Source organism: Homarus americanus, unplaced genomic scaffold (genome assembly GCF_018991925.1).
Source record: "Homarus americanus isolate GMGI-L3 unplaced genomic scaffold, GMGI_Hamer_2.0 scaffold36473, whole genome shotgun sequence".
Classification (NCBI taxonomy): domain Eukaryota; kingdom Metazoa; phylum Arthropoda; class Malacostraca; order Decapoda; family Nephropidae; genus Homarus; species Homarus americanus.
Genome location: NW_024712099.1, coordinates 46,660 through 63,688, shown reverse-complemented (window position 1 = coordinate 63,688; position 17,029 = coordinate 46,660). Strand labels below are relative to the sequence as shown.

The 17,029-nt window shown below is 45.7% G+C and overlaps 1 protein-coding gene across 1 annotated transcript in view; it reads left to right on the top strand.

Moving 5' to 3' along the window:
• LOC121859321 (proteoglycan Cow-like) overlaps positions 1 to 15,882 on the top strand; it is a 28,784-nt gene extending 12,902 nt beyond the window's left edge. The window contains exons 4-10 of the mRNA XM_042356119.1: positions 7,888 to 8,339; positions 9,537 to 9,612; positions 11,027 to 11,128; positions 13,267 to 13,420; positions 13,695 to 13,789; positions 14,013 to 14,150; positions 14,376 to 15,882. Coding sequence (XP_042212053.1) covers positions 7,888 to 8,339; positions 9,537 to 9,612; positions 11,027 to 11,128; positions 13,267 to 13,420; positions 13,695 to 13,789; positions 14,013 to 14,150; positions 14,376 to 14,488 — 1,130 coding nt within the window. The 3' untranslated portion in view covers positions 14,489 to 15,882. The remainder of the gene's footprint in view (positions 1 to 7,887; positions 8,340 to 9,536; positions 9,613 to 11,026; positions 11,129 to 13,266; positions 13,421 to 13,694; positions 13,790 to 14,012; positions 14,151 to 14,375) is intronic.
• Positions 15,883 to 17,029: the final 1,147 nt, after the last annotated feature.

The window sequence follows — 17,029 nt, the reverse complement described above, 5'->3', positions numbered from 1 at the left end:
AATAATAATAATAATAATAATAATAATAATAATAACAATAACAACAACACTCCCCGAGGCAGTAATTGGATTTGTTACAATGTATAATAAAAGCGGCTTAAGACAGCAAACCTTCCCCCAGAAATAATTGGATTTTGTGAAATATTTACATAGTACACAAGAGCATTGAGGAGGCAGTGTTAGGTTATGAATGAAGCAGCACCAGCAGCCAGCAATGTTGGTGTGTCGTTTAACATTGAGGCCTGGCAGTGAGAGGGTGTGGTGGGTGAGGTGGGTGGCAGGAGAAGGTGGGAAGAAGGGAGGAAGAGTGGGAGGAAGAGGAAGGTAGAGAGGAAAGAGAAGGAAGGTGAGAGAGGAGGCGTGGTGGGGAGGGAGGGGGGCGTAACAAGTACAAGACCAGCCTCACCCAGTGCTCAAGGAGACACGACACCTCAGGGTCATACCAGGTCAACTGGGGTAGAGGAGGTAGGAGAGAGAGGAACGGGAGGGAGGAGGGAGAGGGAACAGGGAGAAGAGGGAGAGAGGGGGGCTAAACCAAACCTTTAAAGCCATGACACAACAGTCTCCTTCGTGGTGCTATCTACTAAGTGGGCGGTGGGTGGGGTGGGGTTGGTTGGTGGGTGGGTGGGTGGGTGGAGTTTGGGGTGAGGTGTGGGTGGTGAGGAGGAGGAGGAAATACACTGGTAAGGTAAGGCCAGCCGTGAGTGGTGTGCAAAGACGAGACCTTGAGGATGGAACAGTCAGAGTGGAGGATGGAGCCACAGTCTGGTGAAGATGCCTAAAGGGAAATAAGGAGGTGGAGGGTCAGGAGGGAAGGTGGAGGTCAGGAGGTGGGGGTCAGGGAGGAGGTGGAGGTCAGGGAGGTGGAGGTCAGGGAGGAGAGGTCAGGGAGGGAGGTGGAGGTCAGGGAGGTGGAGGTCAGGGAGGGAGGTGGAGGTCAGGAGGGAGGTGGAGGGTCAGGAGGGAAGAGGTGGGGGTCAAGGGAGGAAAGGTGGGGGTCAGGAGGGTGGGTGGGAGAGATGTCTTTTTTTTTTTTTTTTTAGGTTAAGGTGGGGAAAGGTGAAGGCATGCTGGGGCTCAAGGCTGGCGAACATGAGGATAGAAATCACAACATATAGTCGTGGGGAAAGGTTGGAAAGAATAAAGGTTAAACAGAGGACGACACCTTGTTTTATATTACAGAGTTTGTTGGCTAACTAAGCTAACCTAGGATTTAGAATGAGGTTCCAATTTATTTTAGTAGACAATGACTAGATTGATTTACAATTACAAGTTTATTAACATCTTATACTGTATTACGTTATGGACTCACTCGATTTTGACTTGTTAAATGTGAATTTATATCATCTAAGTTTAATCTAAGGTGGATCACTGTGCGGACATAGATGGATCCGGTTGGGTTGTTTAGTGTGGGCAGCCCGGGGCCACCAGGCTGGGGTCTCCTCCGTTGATATCTTCCCCGTAGGTGGTCTGGGCTGTGGTCGTCCAGGAGCTTGTCCCAAACCTTCTTCCTAGGCGATGGAACCTGAAGTTGGGGCCTCTGTTTTATTTCTTGGTGGATGGTCTAGAATGATTGGGCGAATGACCCAGTAGCGTAGATGGGTTGAGGTGAGGGTGAGGTGAGGTGGTTACTTGTGTGGCTGTAAGACTTGAGAGAGAGGAAGAGGTCTCAGGTAACACAGGTCAGGAAACTTAGGTGAGGACGGCGACCCTGAGGCACTAGGATTGTCTCACAGGGAGGAAGGTGTTGGCTGTGGTACCACACACACACACAGGCAGTACTAACAGGAAATATTTGATAGTTCTCTCTCTATAATGAAGTTCTGTAAACCAATTATTACGCTGGAGGTTTCGCTTCTGAGATCCATCGTGATCAGATTATTATTATTATTATTATTATTATTATTATTATTATTATTATTATAGAATTTATCTTTTTATGAAAACTATCACTGACGTAAACATAAAATGGCGATGAATTGAAACGACGAGTCACGAGATACTGATGAATGTGAAAGTTTCCAAACATTTCTTGCTCGTTACTTGACCGACTCTTGAACCAGGTAAAGGGAGGATGTGGCTGGGAGATGAGAAAAGTGTAGTGGGGGCGGAGGGTGTTAGAACGAGGCAGGGCAGGGCAGGGCAGGGCAGGGCAGGGCAGCAGATGGTGGAAAAGTTGGTTAGGGAGGGCGCATTAGTCAAGTGGCGACAGTAATTACTGGTGCTGAGGCCTCCGTCTGTCACCACCCCGCCAACACTGAGATAGGGTTGAGAAGGACACTGAGATGAAGTGGACGGTACTGGGGTTAGTGTTGGGAGGGTGGATAGTGGACGTACTGGGGTTAGTGTTGGGGGTGGATGAAGTGGACGGTACTGGGGTTAGTGTTGGGGTGGATGAAGTGGACGGTACTGGGGTTAGTGTTGGAGGGTGGATGAAGTGGACGGTACTGGGGTTAGTGTTGGGGGGTGGATGAAGTGGACGGTACTGGGGTTAGTGTTGGGAGGGGTGGATGAAGTGGACGGTACTGGGGTTAGTGTTGGGAGGGTGGAAGTGGACGGTACTGGGGTTAGTGTTGGGGAGGGTGGATGAAGTGGACAGTACTGGGTTAGTGTTGAGGGTGGATGAAGTGGACGGTACTGGGGTTAGTGTTGGGGTGGATGAAGTGGACGGTACTGGGGTTAGTGTTGGGGGTGGATGAAGTGGACGGTACTGGGGTTAGTGTTGGGGAATTGGATGAAGTGGACGGTACTGGGGTTAGTGTTGGGGGTGGATGAAGTGGACGGTACTGGGGTTAGTGTTGGGGGGTGGATGAAGTGGACGGTACTGGGGTTAGTGTTGGGGGGTGGATGAAGTGGACGAGTACTGGGGTTAGTGTTGGGGGTGGATGGAGTGGACGGTACTGGGGTTGGTGTTGGGAGGGTGGATGAAGTGGACGGTACTGGGGTTAGTGTTGGGAGGGTGGATGAAGTGGACAGTACTGGGGTTAGTGTTGGGAGGTGGATAAGTGGACAGTACTGGGGTTAGTGTTGGGGGTGGATAAGTGGACGGTGGGGTTAGTGTTGGGGGTGGATAAAGTGGACGGTACTGGGGTTGGTGTTGGGGGGTGGATGAAGTGGACGGTATGCTGGGGTTAGTGTTGGGGGTGGATGAGGTGGACGGTACTGGGGTTAGTGTTGGGGTGGATGAAGTGGACAGTACTGGGGTTGGTGTTGGGAGGGTGGATAAGTGGACAGTACTGGGGTTGAGTGTTGGGAGGGTGGATGAAAGTGGACAGTACTGGGGTTAGTGTTGGGAGGGTGGATGAAGTGGACGGTACTGGGGTTAGTGTTGGGAGGGAGGAGGGTGGATGAAGTGGACGGTACTGGGGTTAGTGTTGGGGTGGACGGTACTGGGGTTAGTGTTGGGAGGGTGGATGAAGTGGACGGTACTGGGGTTAGTGTTGGGAGGGTGGATAAGTGGACGTGCTGGGGTTGGTGTTGGGAGGGAGGGTGGATGAAGTGGACGAGTACTGGGGTTGAGTGTTGGGGGTGGATGAAGTGTGACGGTGCCTGGGGTTAGTGTTGGGAGGGGTGATGAAGGACGGTACTGGGAAGAAAAGGAGGGGGGGTGGATGAAGTGGACGGCACTGGGGTTAGTGTTGGGGGGTGGATGAAGTGACGGTACTGGGGTTATGTTGGGGGTGATGGGGACGGTACTGGGGTTGGTGTTGGGAGGGGTGGATGAAGTGGACGGCACTGGGGTTAGTGTTGGAGGGGGGTGACGAAGGACGGTACTGGGGTTAGTGTTGGGAGGTGATGAAGGATGGTACTGGGGGTTAGTGTTGGGAGGGGGTGGATGAAGTGGACGGCACTGGGGTTAGTGTTGGGAGGGGGGTGATGAAGTGGACGGTACTGGGGTTAGTGTTGGGGGTGGATGAAGGACGGTACTGGGGTTAGTGTTGAAGGTGGATGAGGATCACTGGGGTTAGTGTTGGGGTGATGGAAGTGGACGGTACTAAGAAGGGGAGGGGGTGGATGAGGTGGGACTGTACTGGGTTTAGTGTTGGGGGGTGGAAAGTGGACGGTACAAGGTTAGGTAGGGAGGTGGATGAAGTGGACGGTACTGAGTATAGGAAGGGTATAAGGTGTTCAGTGGCCGTCTGTTTGTCTGTCTTACAAACTTCGGGTCACCTGAATTTTAGCTCCGCCATACTTAAAGATATCTTCCCTCACACAGTTACTACCTTGATCCCACTTCACTCAACCATCCATCCACTCATTCACCTCTCTCTCTCTCTCTCTCTCTCTCTCACACACACAAGGCAGTCGGAACGCCAGCACAGCAAGCAGTTTACCAATAACACGGAGAGGGAGGCAGGGAGGGAGGGAGGCAGGGGAATACCTCGTTCTGGTGTGACATTGTGGGAGGACGCCTGTAGCTACCCCGTCCACCGTGCATCAGTAAACACTCACATGCACCTCCCCAAGAAGGAAGAAGGAAGAGGGAGGAGGGGAGACACACACACGAGGGACTAGCGAGGGAGAGGGTCAGCTGTGAGTAAAGGAGGTTAACGTAATTCAGAAGAGACACCAACTGTAAGATTCCATTGGGGGAGGAGATACGACCAGCTTGTGTCTTGTGTCTGAGAGGTGAGGGGAGGGTGTGTGGCCTGGTGGAGTGAGAGGTGAGGGGAGGGTGTGTGGCTGGTGGGTGACAGGTGGGGGTGTGGCCCTGTGTGGTGGGTGACAGGTGAGGGGAGGGGTGTGTGGCCTGGTGGGTGTGGGTGGGGGGGAGGGGTGTGTGGCCTGGTGAGTGGGGGTGAGGGGGGGTGTGTGGCAGGTAGGTGAGGTGAGGAGGGTGTGTGGCCTGGTGGAGTGACAGGTGAGGTGTGTGGCCTGGTGGGGTGACAGGTGGGGGGGTGTGTGGCCTGGTGGGTGACAGGTGGGGGGGGGAGGGTGTGTGGCTGGTGGGTGGGGGTGAGGGGGGGAGGGGTTGGTGTGGCCTGGTGGAGTGAGCAGGTGGGGGAGGGTGTGTGGCCTGGTGGGTGACAGGTGAGGGAGGTGTGTGGCTTGGTGGAGTGACAGGTGAGGACGGGTGTGTGGCCTGGTGGAGTGTGAGGTGAGGAGGGTGTGGCCTGGTGGGTGAGAGGTGAGGAGGGTGTGGCTTGGTGGGTGAGGTGAGGGGGTGTGTGGCTTGGTGGGTGACAGGTGAGGGAGGGTGTGTGGCCTGGTGGGTGGGGAGGTGGGGAGGGGTTGTGTGGTGGGTGAGAGGGGAGGAGGTGTGTGGCCTGGTGGGTGAGGTGAGGAGGTGTGTGGCCTGGTGGGTGACAGGTGAGGGGTGGTGTGGCCTGGTGTGGGTGACAGGTGAGGGTGTGTGGCCCTGGTGGAAGGTGACGGGTGGGGGGAGGGTGTGTGGCCTGGTGGGTGACAGGTGAGGGGGGTGTGTGGCCTGGTGGAGTGACAGGTGAGGGAGGGGTGTGTGGCTTGGTTGGTCAGGTTAGGTTAGGTTATGTGAATATGAGACATAACTTAATAATGGAGAGAGAGAGAGACGCCTCAGCTTATCATCATGGACGTAGCACCTTGCCTTATCTCCCTCACGTTATGGGTCCAACAGCCTTAAACAAGAGGCCTTTATTGACACTATACGGAGGACACATATTACATTATCTTCAGCTTATCATCATGGACGTAGCACCTTGCCTTATCTCCCTCACGTTATGGGTCCAACAGCCTTAAACAAGAGGCCTTTATTGACGCTATACGGAGGACACATATTACATTATCTTAACAATGGAAGTAATGTTTATACTTTGACGCTGTTGGCGGCTGCTGAGGTCATAAAAGGTCACGGTGTCATTATAAACAACATATAATAATATAACAAGACGCTGGCTGGTGCACACACACACACACACACACACACACACACACACACACACGACTCACAAGTCATAGAAGTCAGCAAGTTGGTGAGTGTGTGGTGACGCCTCCTGGACACCACACCTCTGTCTTGTTTATCTCAAATGAATTTCTTTAAGGTGAAAAACTGTGACAAGTCTGAGGAGGCTGAGAAAAACTTCAACAAAGACATCTTAAACGTTTTCTCAAGAGTGTGACTTTTGGCCTTCTGTTAAAATTGCGTTAAGTGACTACAGCTTAAGACCCGCGACGACATGCCACGAGACAATGTGTTTATAACTGGGCCACATCTCAGTAACTGTTGGTGGATATAGTATATACCTGTTCACCATTAAAGGTCTTATTAATATTATGAATTAATTAATGAGCCTTAAAACTAACTTCCTAACTAATTAACATAATGATGGTGTGTAATGTTGAGTTGCCAGAAGCCTTGAGTGACCGGCCTGTGCTCTGACCCGGTAACAATAATCACTATCACACACACGTAACTTACTCTTGGTCCACCTCGTTATATTTATGTACCGCAGTATCCAGGTAATTAACACTAACTCAGCATCACACGGTAGAGGTGAGCGGTAAGGTACACCTGCATTAGGACAGAGAGCCAGCCTGGAGGAGGTGGGTCGTCTCCTGCCGCCCCCTGTACCTCCACCAGGAAGCACCCTACCTGCAGTATGGCTCAATAAACACTAATTTAAATTCAACCTGTTTAATTTTCTTACAATGTGAAGGTACACTGAGCAAACTAAGTCATATTTAACCTTAAAATATAATAAACATTTTTTTTAGTAATAGTTGTAAAATTAATCCCGTAAAATAAACAATAACTCGGAAGGAAGAATAAAGAGAAGTAATTACAACGACAATAGTCAATAGTGCCATTAAATCAGTGTAATCAGCGGCGACCTTCAGCTAGCGGCATCGAGGCACTGGTTGAACTGCTGCAGGAGAGAAGGGCCCGGAAGATATAATTCCCCCACCAGACAAAATTTTCCCCCAAAACGCAGATACAATTTTCCCCACAAGACTAAATTTTCCCCCCAAAACACATTAATTACAGAGTGTCTAACAAAAGTCTAGGGAAACTTTGCGCCATAAAACTAACACTATATTAATGTACTTAAATACAAATGTCCTAGAGCCATAGTTAATGAGGACCACCGCAATACAGAGGTGCTTGTGTGGGAGGGAGGGAGGGAGGGAAGGAGGGAAGGAGGGACTAGAGAAGGAATGGAAGGAGAGGGAGGGAAGGAAGGCAGAGGCATTAGCATGGATCAGGTAGTGGACTGTGTGAGGACCGCCAGCTGCTGTACAACCCGGGAATATTGTTGACACACACACACACACACACACACACACACACACACACACACACACACACCACCACCACCACCACATTTAAATTACAACTTTAGATTAACTTTTATAATTACAATATATTATCTAACGGCGCCTCTTGGCTTCACTGTCTTAACGCCTCATTATTATTCATTTCCTTCCAATGTTTATGTCTATAGTGAAAACCTCCATTTAACGAACTGTATAGAGGAAAGTCCATTATATCGAGGGTCCGTTAGCTGTGAAACCCCCATATAACGGATTATATGAAGGGTTCACTATATCTCCACAATATTATTTCCTCAATATATAGAGAAAAAAATATAATATTCTTAAACACTGAAGATTTAACCCTTTGAGGACGATGACTTAACCCTTTGAGGACGATGACTTAACCCTTTGAGGACGATGACCTAACCCTTTGGGGACGATGACTTAACCCTTTGGGGACGCTAGTTTTATACACTCGTCCACAAAGGGTTCAATAATCGTCCACAAAGGGTTAATGTATTCATATCACGCTACCTGTATTATTCTCACCTAGTTATATTATATACCTGTTAATATATACCCACCTAGTTATATATACCTGTTACTATAGTCACATGTAGTTGGTGTAACTAAAGGTGACCGTGTGTGTTACAGACCCCAACTCTCACACGGCCAAGAAGGAGCGTCAGCGTGAGAGACTCGACGCTTACATCAACAAACTCCGAGCCATCAAGGACGAACCCAGCACCCCGTCCATCTCCTCCGCCTCCCCCTCCTCCCCAGAATCATCCTCTTCCTCCTCCTCTTCTTCATCATCTTCCTCTACAGCCTCCTCCTCCTCCTCCGGTAGACCAGACGACAGGGACAACACAACCCGTGGCCGCTTGCGGGAGCCCCAGCAACAGGCACACAACAGAGACAACAGTGGTAACAACAGGCGCGACAAACACAACAGGGACGGCGACAAGTACAATAACCGAGTCCGCAGTCGTCTGACCAGAGTCAAGAACAATTACAAGAACGGCAAGAACAGTGACCACGAAAAGAACAACAAGTACAGCGGCAAGTACGCCAAAGAGACGTACAGAGAGACGGACAAGTACAGCGTGAGTTACAGCCGGTCACATGTTGTAAACCTAAATAGTTTGTCACACATCATTAACTGTGTCTCTCGTGGTTTATTGTCGGGTCACATCTGTGTGTGTGTGTGTGTGTGTGTGTGTGTGTGTGTGTGTGTGTGTGTGTGTGTGGTCATAAACATCACCGTACCAACCCGCTAATAATAACATAACACCAACTAATATAATTACAGCATAACACCTAAACAGTCTACACCTCAATAACACTCCATCACAAGAACGACCATTAACACCACAACACCGTCAGTATTTTATGTTGGTGTCTAATTAAATACACATGAATGATGTAAGAGGCAGTGACGCAGGTTTGCCTCCGGTGACGCAGGTTTGCCGCATTTCCTCGTTTTATTAAATTAAGGTGAAGTGTCTCGACTCTGTGTGTGTGTGTTAGGTGGAGAGTACAGAACAGTTTATGTCTAATAACCGTGTAATAATATAATGTATTGTTGGTGTGTTTCTTGTAATGCTAGGAGCCAGAAATATACATGCATACATACATACATACATACATACACACATACATACACACAACCCTCACACACACACACAAGTCACCGAAAAAAAACCACCCAACTTAACCAATATAAACAAGACTAAAAACAAACAACAATTACTAAAACCCACAATAAAAATAAAAACCGAATCTGAACCAAAAATAATTCAATAATCTTCAATAAATAAATAAAATAAAATATCCAATACTCTTCAATAAACACCAACTGTTATTTTCATATCAACATAAGTCCAATTTAATAACACAAATTGGCCGGATCAGAATTTTTCTACACAAATTAATTACAAATATTTCAGACCTTTCAACAAAGAGCTAAATAATTCTGCTCACTCTTTAATAACTCCTATGATGATATTACACAGGTATTCCACTACGTATCTACCGCTCAAATATCCCGGTTAAATATTCCCGGTAAATTAAATAACAAATATCTCCCCATTTATTGTTGGTCGCGTGTAGAAGAGCCTTAGCATACTGTGTCGATTATAACTTGTATCTGTTATAAAGATCAACTTATTAAACACAAACTAACAGCAATAATAATATATGTATGTATGTATGTATGTGTGTATGTATGTATGTATGTATGTATGTATGTATGTATGTATGTGTGAGACAGGTAACTAACTAACAGTGTCTCTGGTCGACAGGGACAGAGGCGTCAGTGGGCACGCCGCAGTAATGACGCCGCTCACAAAACAACCAACACTGTCTGGGGACCTAATGGTGAGTCTGGCGTGGTCACCGGTCACCATCATCATCATCACTATCAACAACACTATCACTACCACCACCATCATCATCATCATCATCATCATCATCACTATCAACAACACTATCACTACCACCATCATCATCATCACTATCAACAACACTATCACTACCACCACCATCATCATCATCATCACTATCAACAACACTATCACTACCACCACCACCATTATCATCATCATCACTATCAACAACACTATCACTACCACCACCATCATCATCATCATCATCATCACTTCATCATCATCATCATCACTATCAACAACACTATCACTACCACCACCATCATCATCATCATCATCACTATCAACAACACTATCACTACCACCACCACCATCATCATCATCACTATCAACAACACTATCACTACCACCACCACCATCATCATCATCACTATCAACAACACTATCACTACCACCACCATCATCATCATCATCATCACTATCAACAACACTATCACTACCACCACCATCATCATCATCATCATATTGAAATCCCTCTGAAGTGAAATATATATAAAAATCTGTATTTCCTGTAACTTACCTTCTACTACAGTGGGATGTCACTTCTATGAATTATTTAGAGGTACAGTAAATAATTTTGTCAATCAAGTTTCAAGATTAACTATTAAATGTATTTCCTGTATGTCCCAGTATAAACATATCACAACATACTTATTTATGTCGACTTATCCACAACATTACATCAATTTTAACAACTATGTATTGTAGTGGCAAAGTTTTACACACACACACACCGGTATAGTGAGGTGAACTAACAGGAAGAACACTGGATCTTGTCACCTCAGCAGCACACAACGAGGATCATACTATTGTCAACAGAACATTGTGTCTCTGCCATCACCAACGTTTAGGCTGAACAAGTGATAACTGCGTCTCATACTGGTGGTGTTTTGGGGTCAACTAGTTTGTGTATTATTATTTAATTTTGCCAGACATAACCCTAATGACGAATCAATTGCAATTTCACACTGACCCGTTGCTGACACTGTAAAATATTAGCACAGGGGAAAGCCAAATTAGGTGTCATAGCCCTTAACTATTAATTCAGGCATCCAATCACAGCTGGGTGAACTGGGGTGCCCTAAACAGCGAACCAGGGAACATTGAAATAAAGAAATGAGTATTATATTTACTCAGCCACCGCACCCTACAGTACCACTCTGCCTTGAGCTTATGGTGTACAGTATGTTTACCTCGAGTGCGACTTATGCTGAGAGTGATCAGAAAACCTTTAGCTCTTTAGTCACACACACACACACACACACACACACACACACACACACAAACACACGGTTTAGCTTGCCGCCAGTGTTAGGCACAACTGAGTGTGGTTCTCCCCCTTACAGAGTGTACACAGGACGCGCTAGAGGCCATGGGTAACCGTATGCTGGACTGGTTCTCCGTTATCATGGCCGACGCTCGCAGCCGATCCAACGCCGCCACTAAAGGTAAGAGTACAGCCCCCGTAATCCCCATCACACATACACACACACACACAACCACACGTACACACACACAGACAGGCACACGTACACACACACAGACAGGCACACGTACACACATTTTATTAAGGGGATTTATCTTTACAATATTTAAATAAAAAAAAAATATTCACAGGTTCTACGACTTTAATATAAAAAATAAATACATCATCACTACTAACACTTAAAACCAACCAGTGGCACTTAGAACACCTTTCCCCCTGTATGGAAGTCATTTAAAAGAGTAGAGTAGAGTAGAGTACAGTAGAGTAGAACACAGTACAACAGAGTAGAGTACAGTAAAGTAGAATACAGTACAATAGAGTAGAGTACAGTACAGTAGAGTAGAGTACAGTAGAGTAGAATACAGTACAATAGAGTAGAGTAGAGTAGAATACAGTACAATAGAGTAGAGTACAGTAGAGTAGAATACAGTACAACAGAGTAGAGTAGAGCAGAGTACAGTAGAGTAGAATACAGTACAACAGAGTCGAGTACAGTAGAGTAGAATACAGTACAACAGAGTAGAGTAGAGTACAGTAGAGTAGAATACAGTACAACAGAGTAGAGTACAGTAAAGTAGAATACAGTACAATAGAGTAGAGAACAGTAGAGTAGAATACAGTACAATAGAGTAGAGTAGAGTACAGTAGAGTAGAATACAGTACAACAGAGTAGAGTAGAGTACAGTAGAGTAGAATACAGTACAACAGAGTCGAGTACAGTACAGTAGAATACAGTACAACAGAGTAGAGTAGAGTACAGTAGAGTAGAATACAGTACAACAGAGTAGAGTACAGTAAAGTAGAATACAGTACAATAGAGTAGAGAACAGTAGAGTAGAATACAGTACAACAGAGTCGAGTACAGTAGAATACAGTACAACAGAGTAGAGTAGAGTACAGTAGAGTAGAATACAGTACAACAGAGTAGAGTACAGTAAAGAAGAATACAGTACAATAGAGTAGAGAACAGTAGAGTAGAATACAGTACAATAGAGTAGAGTAGAGTACAGTACAGTAAGTCAGCAGAGACACACCCTCCCCCATACTGTCACTTTACATTGAACACAACGCCACTTATCCCGGCTCCTCCTCCCCTACATTCGGTAAATCTCACCTTCCCTCTCCCTTCTCTCATTTACTCCTCCTTCTTCCTCCTCCCTTAGCATACATTAAACACTGTCACTTTTCCAGAAGCCACAGCTCTCCCCTCCAGTAGCAGGTCACCTAATGCACCGACCATTACTGAGTCACCTGTCACCCTCCTGCTGCGTCAGGTGATCTTCGGCAGTAGTAAAGGGTTGATGGGTCGTCTTTATGAATCGTTATCATGTTATCTACGGACCACCAAAATATCATCTACACATCACAATATTTATGTATTCTTTGTATGGTGGTCTTGTCCGTGAGCACAGTCCACGATGGTTCACACCTGGGCAACAATAATTATGATCAAATTTGAATTATTTCTTCCAGTTCAGCCAACTAATTATAATTAATAATAATAAGGATGTTAATTATAGCAATAAGTGATGATTAAAATAAAAAAGCTTTCAAAACACGAGCTCCATATATTGTTACCATAAATTGATATTAGCAACAAAAGTTATGAACGTTTTTAAATTAACAACACAAGTGGTCAACGTTTTCTACTTATAACACAATTGATAAACGTTTTCAAGTCACCACCAGCACCACACAGTACACCATTACCACATACTACACCATCACCACATACTACACCATTACCACACACTACACCATCACCACACACTACACCATTACCACATACTACACCATCACCACACCATCACTACACACTACACCATCACCACACACTACACCATCACCACACACTACACCACCACACTGCACCATCACCACACACTACACCATCACCACACACTACACCACCACACTACACCATTACCACATACTACACCATCACCACACCATCACTACACACTACACCATCACCACACACTAAACCACCACACTGCACCATCACCACACACTACACCATCACCACACACCACACCATCACCACACTGCACCATTACCACACACTACACCCAAGAGTCTTAACCACTCCCCGTGTTACAGCTCCGTCGTGGTGTAAACCCGAGGTGTCGTGGATGTTGGGTCACCTGGACACAGACGGGGATGGACGCCTCAGTGTGAAGGAACTCTATCAGCTGGAACACGACGACCATGAACGGTGCATCAAGCCTTTTATTGATCGATGTGATCTTGACAGGTGAGCCGCGGGGGGTGAGGCTACATCAGATCACCTCAAGATTAAAACCAGTTTATTTTACTTGAAAACTTGACACCCCAGATTATTTCACCTGATGATTAACAACTCTAATGCTACCTGGGGTTTAGGTTAGGTAAGATTAAATTAGATTAGGATGGGTTAGTTTAGTTTAGGTTAAGGTAGCTTAAAGTTACCTTATAATTCATCTCTTCTCTGACTATTATGCTACGATTGTATGTATTAACAGAATGATGAGCCTATACTTTACTCTCAGGGACATCTTCCTGTCAGCACGGGAGTGGTGCAAATGTTTTGACAAGTCAGAGCGGCCGTGTGCTGCTCTCCGTAAGGCCAGCAAGGGCCTACTTGGTGAGTCCCCCCCCCTCACCAGTTATGTGTCTACTGCTGAATATACATGACCGCTATCTGTGAGGTCACTAGAGCCAGTACAGTACTGACAAGAGCCTTGAGGTATTAGTAATATATATTAACAGGAATACACTAATAATATCAGCCATCATGGTAATATCAAAAATGAATATGTATATAACTGTTGATGTTAAGTTAATGAGAGACTGTGGTGTGTGTGCAGGAGGGTACATCCCAGAGTGCGACAGTGAGGGCTACTACCAGGCCACACAGTGTCACGCAGGGGCCGGTGTCTGTTGGTGCGTCGACAGGCACGGTGTTGAGCTCCCCAAAACACGCACTCGCGGCACACCTAACTGCGGTACGTACTTCACCCAACCTCTGGGCCACGCCGTATACGACTGAGTAATGTTGTTTTATCTAAGATCATCTCCGTCCACCACTACTGGCGAGGGTATGGATGTGAACGCCCTCTGGTTAGGTTACGTTAAGTCTAATTCAAGTTACAATACTTCCCGTCCCCACCAAAACATCGTACGAGGTTCTAAGTTAAATTCATTTTAATGGTGAATAACTCCTTCCACAGATGCGATAGTGAACAGCGAGGAAGTGAGTAACTACGTGGACGACGACGCAGAGGACGGTGATGACGAGATGGACATCGTGGAAGGCAGTGCTGACATGCCCCTGGACATCTAAGCACCGCTCCAGCACCTCCTGGCTGCTCACACCGCCACGCTGCCCTCGTCCACCCACCCATCACTCCACTAACCTGTGACACCTGACACCGCCACTCATGATAACTCAATGACTTCTGTGTGAGACAGTGACAACAACACAGAGGTAAAGAAGAAATATAAAGGCAGGGAAATATTTGGCCGAGGCAGCTGGCGGTTTATGACACCAAACAAACCAGTGTGACTGGAGAGAAACACTGGCCCATGGCGTGTACAGAGTGTCCTCACTAACCATCAACCCCCAGCCCATGACCCATACACGGCTGGGGGAGAGTGTACAAGTGTGTGTCAACAAGACTCTCGACCACAACCCCCCCTGGCCCACAGCCCATCATGGGGCCTGGGAGGGGGGTGAACAGTACACCTGTTACCTAATATAAACATTCCATGAGCACAATCCCCCCTGGCCCACACCCCATCAGGAGGCTGGGGGAGGGGGGTGTACAAGAGTGTCAGCCACACCTACACCTTGTGATACTCCCTCTCATTCTACGGACACTCATTTAAATACATTATTACCGTATCAGTAAATTATAAACCTGTGTTTGATCATCATTCTGATGCAGTTTTCTTAGGCTTGGAGTAGCTGGGTAATTAATTAACGTGTCTTGATCTCATTATATAAAAATACATAAGTACGAGTTGAATGATAGACTAAGAATGTGTACATACAACACCTGGCCGGTAACCTCAACAACTTGCGGTGTTTACTTCACTTATGTTCAAGTCTTAACTTATAAACGGGACGCAACATTATCACTTCATTAACGTCAGAGTGTGTAATGTACGTCACGACAAGAAGAATGTATGGAGACATTTTCTCCTATTTAAGATATACTGTAGTGATATATGAACAGTTACACACCTGCACACACTATACAATAGAGATAAGCTGTACAAACTTACCATATCTGTAAAAAGTCCAGAGTTTCCTCAAACAGTCCAAATATTCAGGAGACTAAGAATTAACGAGACCCTGAGAGTTAATGAGGCGTAACTGTTCGATAACAACTAAGAGTGAGATGTTTTACCTGTGAAAATACTCTTCCCTTTATACCACACTACACCACACCACACCACACCACACTACACCACACCACACCACACCACACGACACTACACTACACTACACAATATAGATATTACTTAATAGTATAAATTATTGGTAGTGTTAAGTTTCTTATCATTGTTAAACTGAGAGTAAATACAGATCTTTTTTCCCTCTATTTTTGAACACGTCTCAGTTACTGTCCTTATGTACTGTACTGTTGGTCTACCTCGAGTACATTACAGTAGGTTACATTACAGTAGGTTATAGTACAGCAAGTTACATTACAGTAGATTACAGTACAGCAAGTTACATTACAGTACAGTAGGTTACAGTACAGCTGGTTACAGTACAGCACGTTACATTACAGTACAGTAGGTTACAGTACAGCAGGTTACAGTACAGCAAGTTACATTACAGTACAGTAGGTTACAGTACAGCAGGTTACAGTACAGTAGATTACAGTACAGCAAGTTACAGTACAGCAAGTTACATTACAGTACAGTAGGTTACAGTACAGTAGATTACAGTACAGCAGGTTACAGTACAGCAAGTTACATTACAGTAGATTACAGTACAGTAGGTTACAGTACAGCAAGTTACATTACAGTAGGTTACAGTACAGCAGGTTACAGTACAGCAGGTTACAGTACAGCAAGTTACATTACAGTAGATTACAGTACAGTAGGTTACAGTACAGCAAGTTACATTACAGTAGGTTACAGTACAGTAGGTTACAGTACAGTAGGTTACAGTACAGCAGGTTACAGTACAGCAAGTTACATTACAGTAGGTTGCAGTACAGTAGGTTACAGTACAGCAGGTTACAGTGCAGCAAGTTACTTTACAGTAGACTACATAACAGTAGGTTACAGTACAGCAGGTTACAGTACAGCAGGTTACAGTACAGCAGGCTACAGTACAGTAGGTTACAGTACAGCAAGTTACATTACAGTAGGTTACAGTACAGTAGGTTACAGTACAGCAGGTTACAGTACAGCAGGTTACAGTACAGCAGGTTACAGTACAGCAGGTTACAGTACAGCAGGTTGCAGTACAGCAGGTTACAGTACAGTAGGTTACAGTACAGTAGGTTACAGTACAGTAGGTTACAGTACAGTAGGTTACAGTACAGCAAGTTACAGTACAGTAGGTTACAGTACAGCAGGTTACATTACAGTAGGTTACAGTACAGCAGGTTACAGTAGTGTCAACACCAGTCTCACTTCCTCTACTACAGTATACAGGACTAAACAAAAAGATCAATATTTCTTATATATTTCTTTATGTTACACTTTATGACACAATAAACTAACAAGAAGAAACTTGAATTCTAACACGTGGTTCTGGATATATATATGACTGACAAACATACACCTGTATATATCTGCCTTAATATATTTCACAATGTTAATACGTAGAAGTACAGGGAAAAACTTGAATTAAAATAATCTT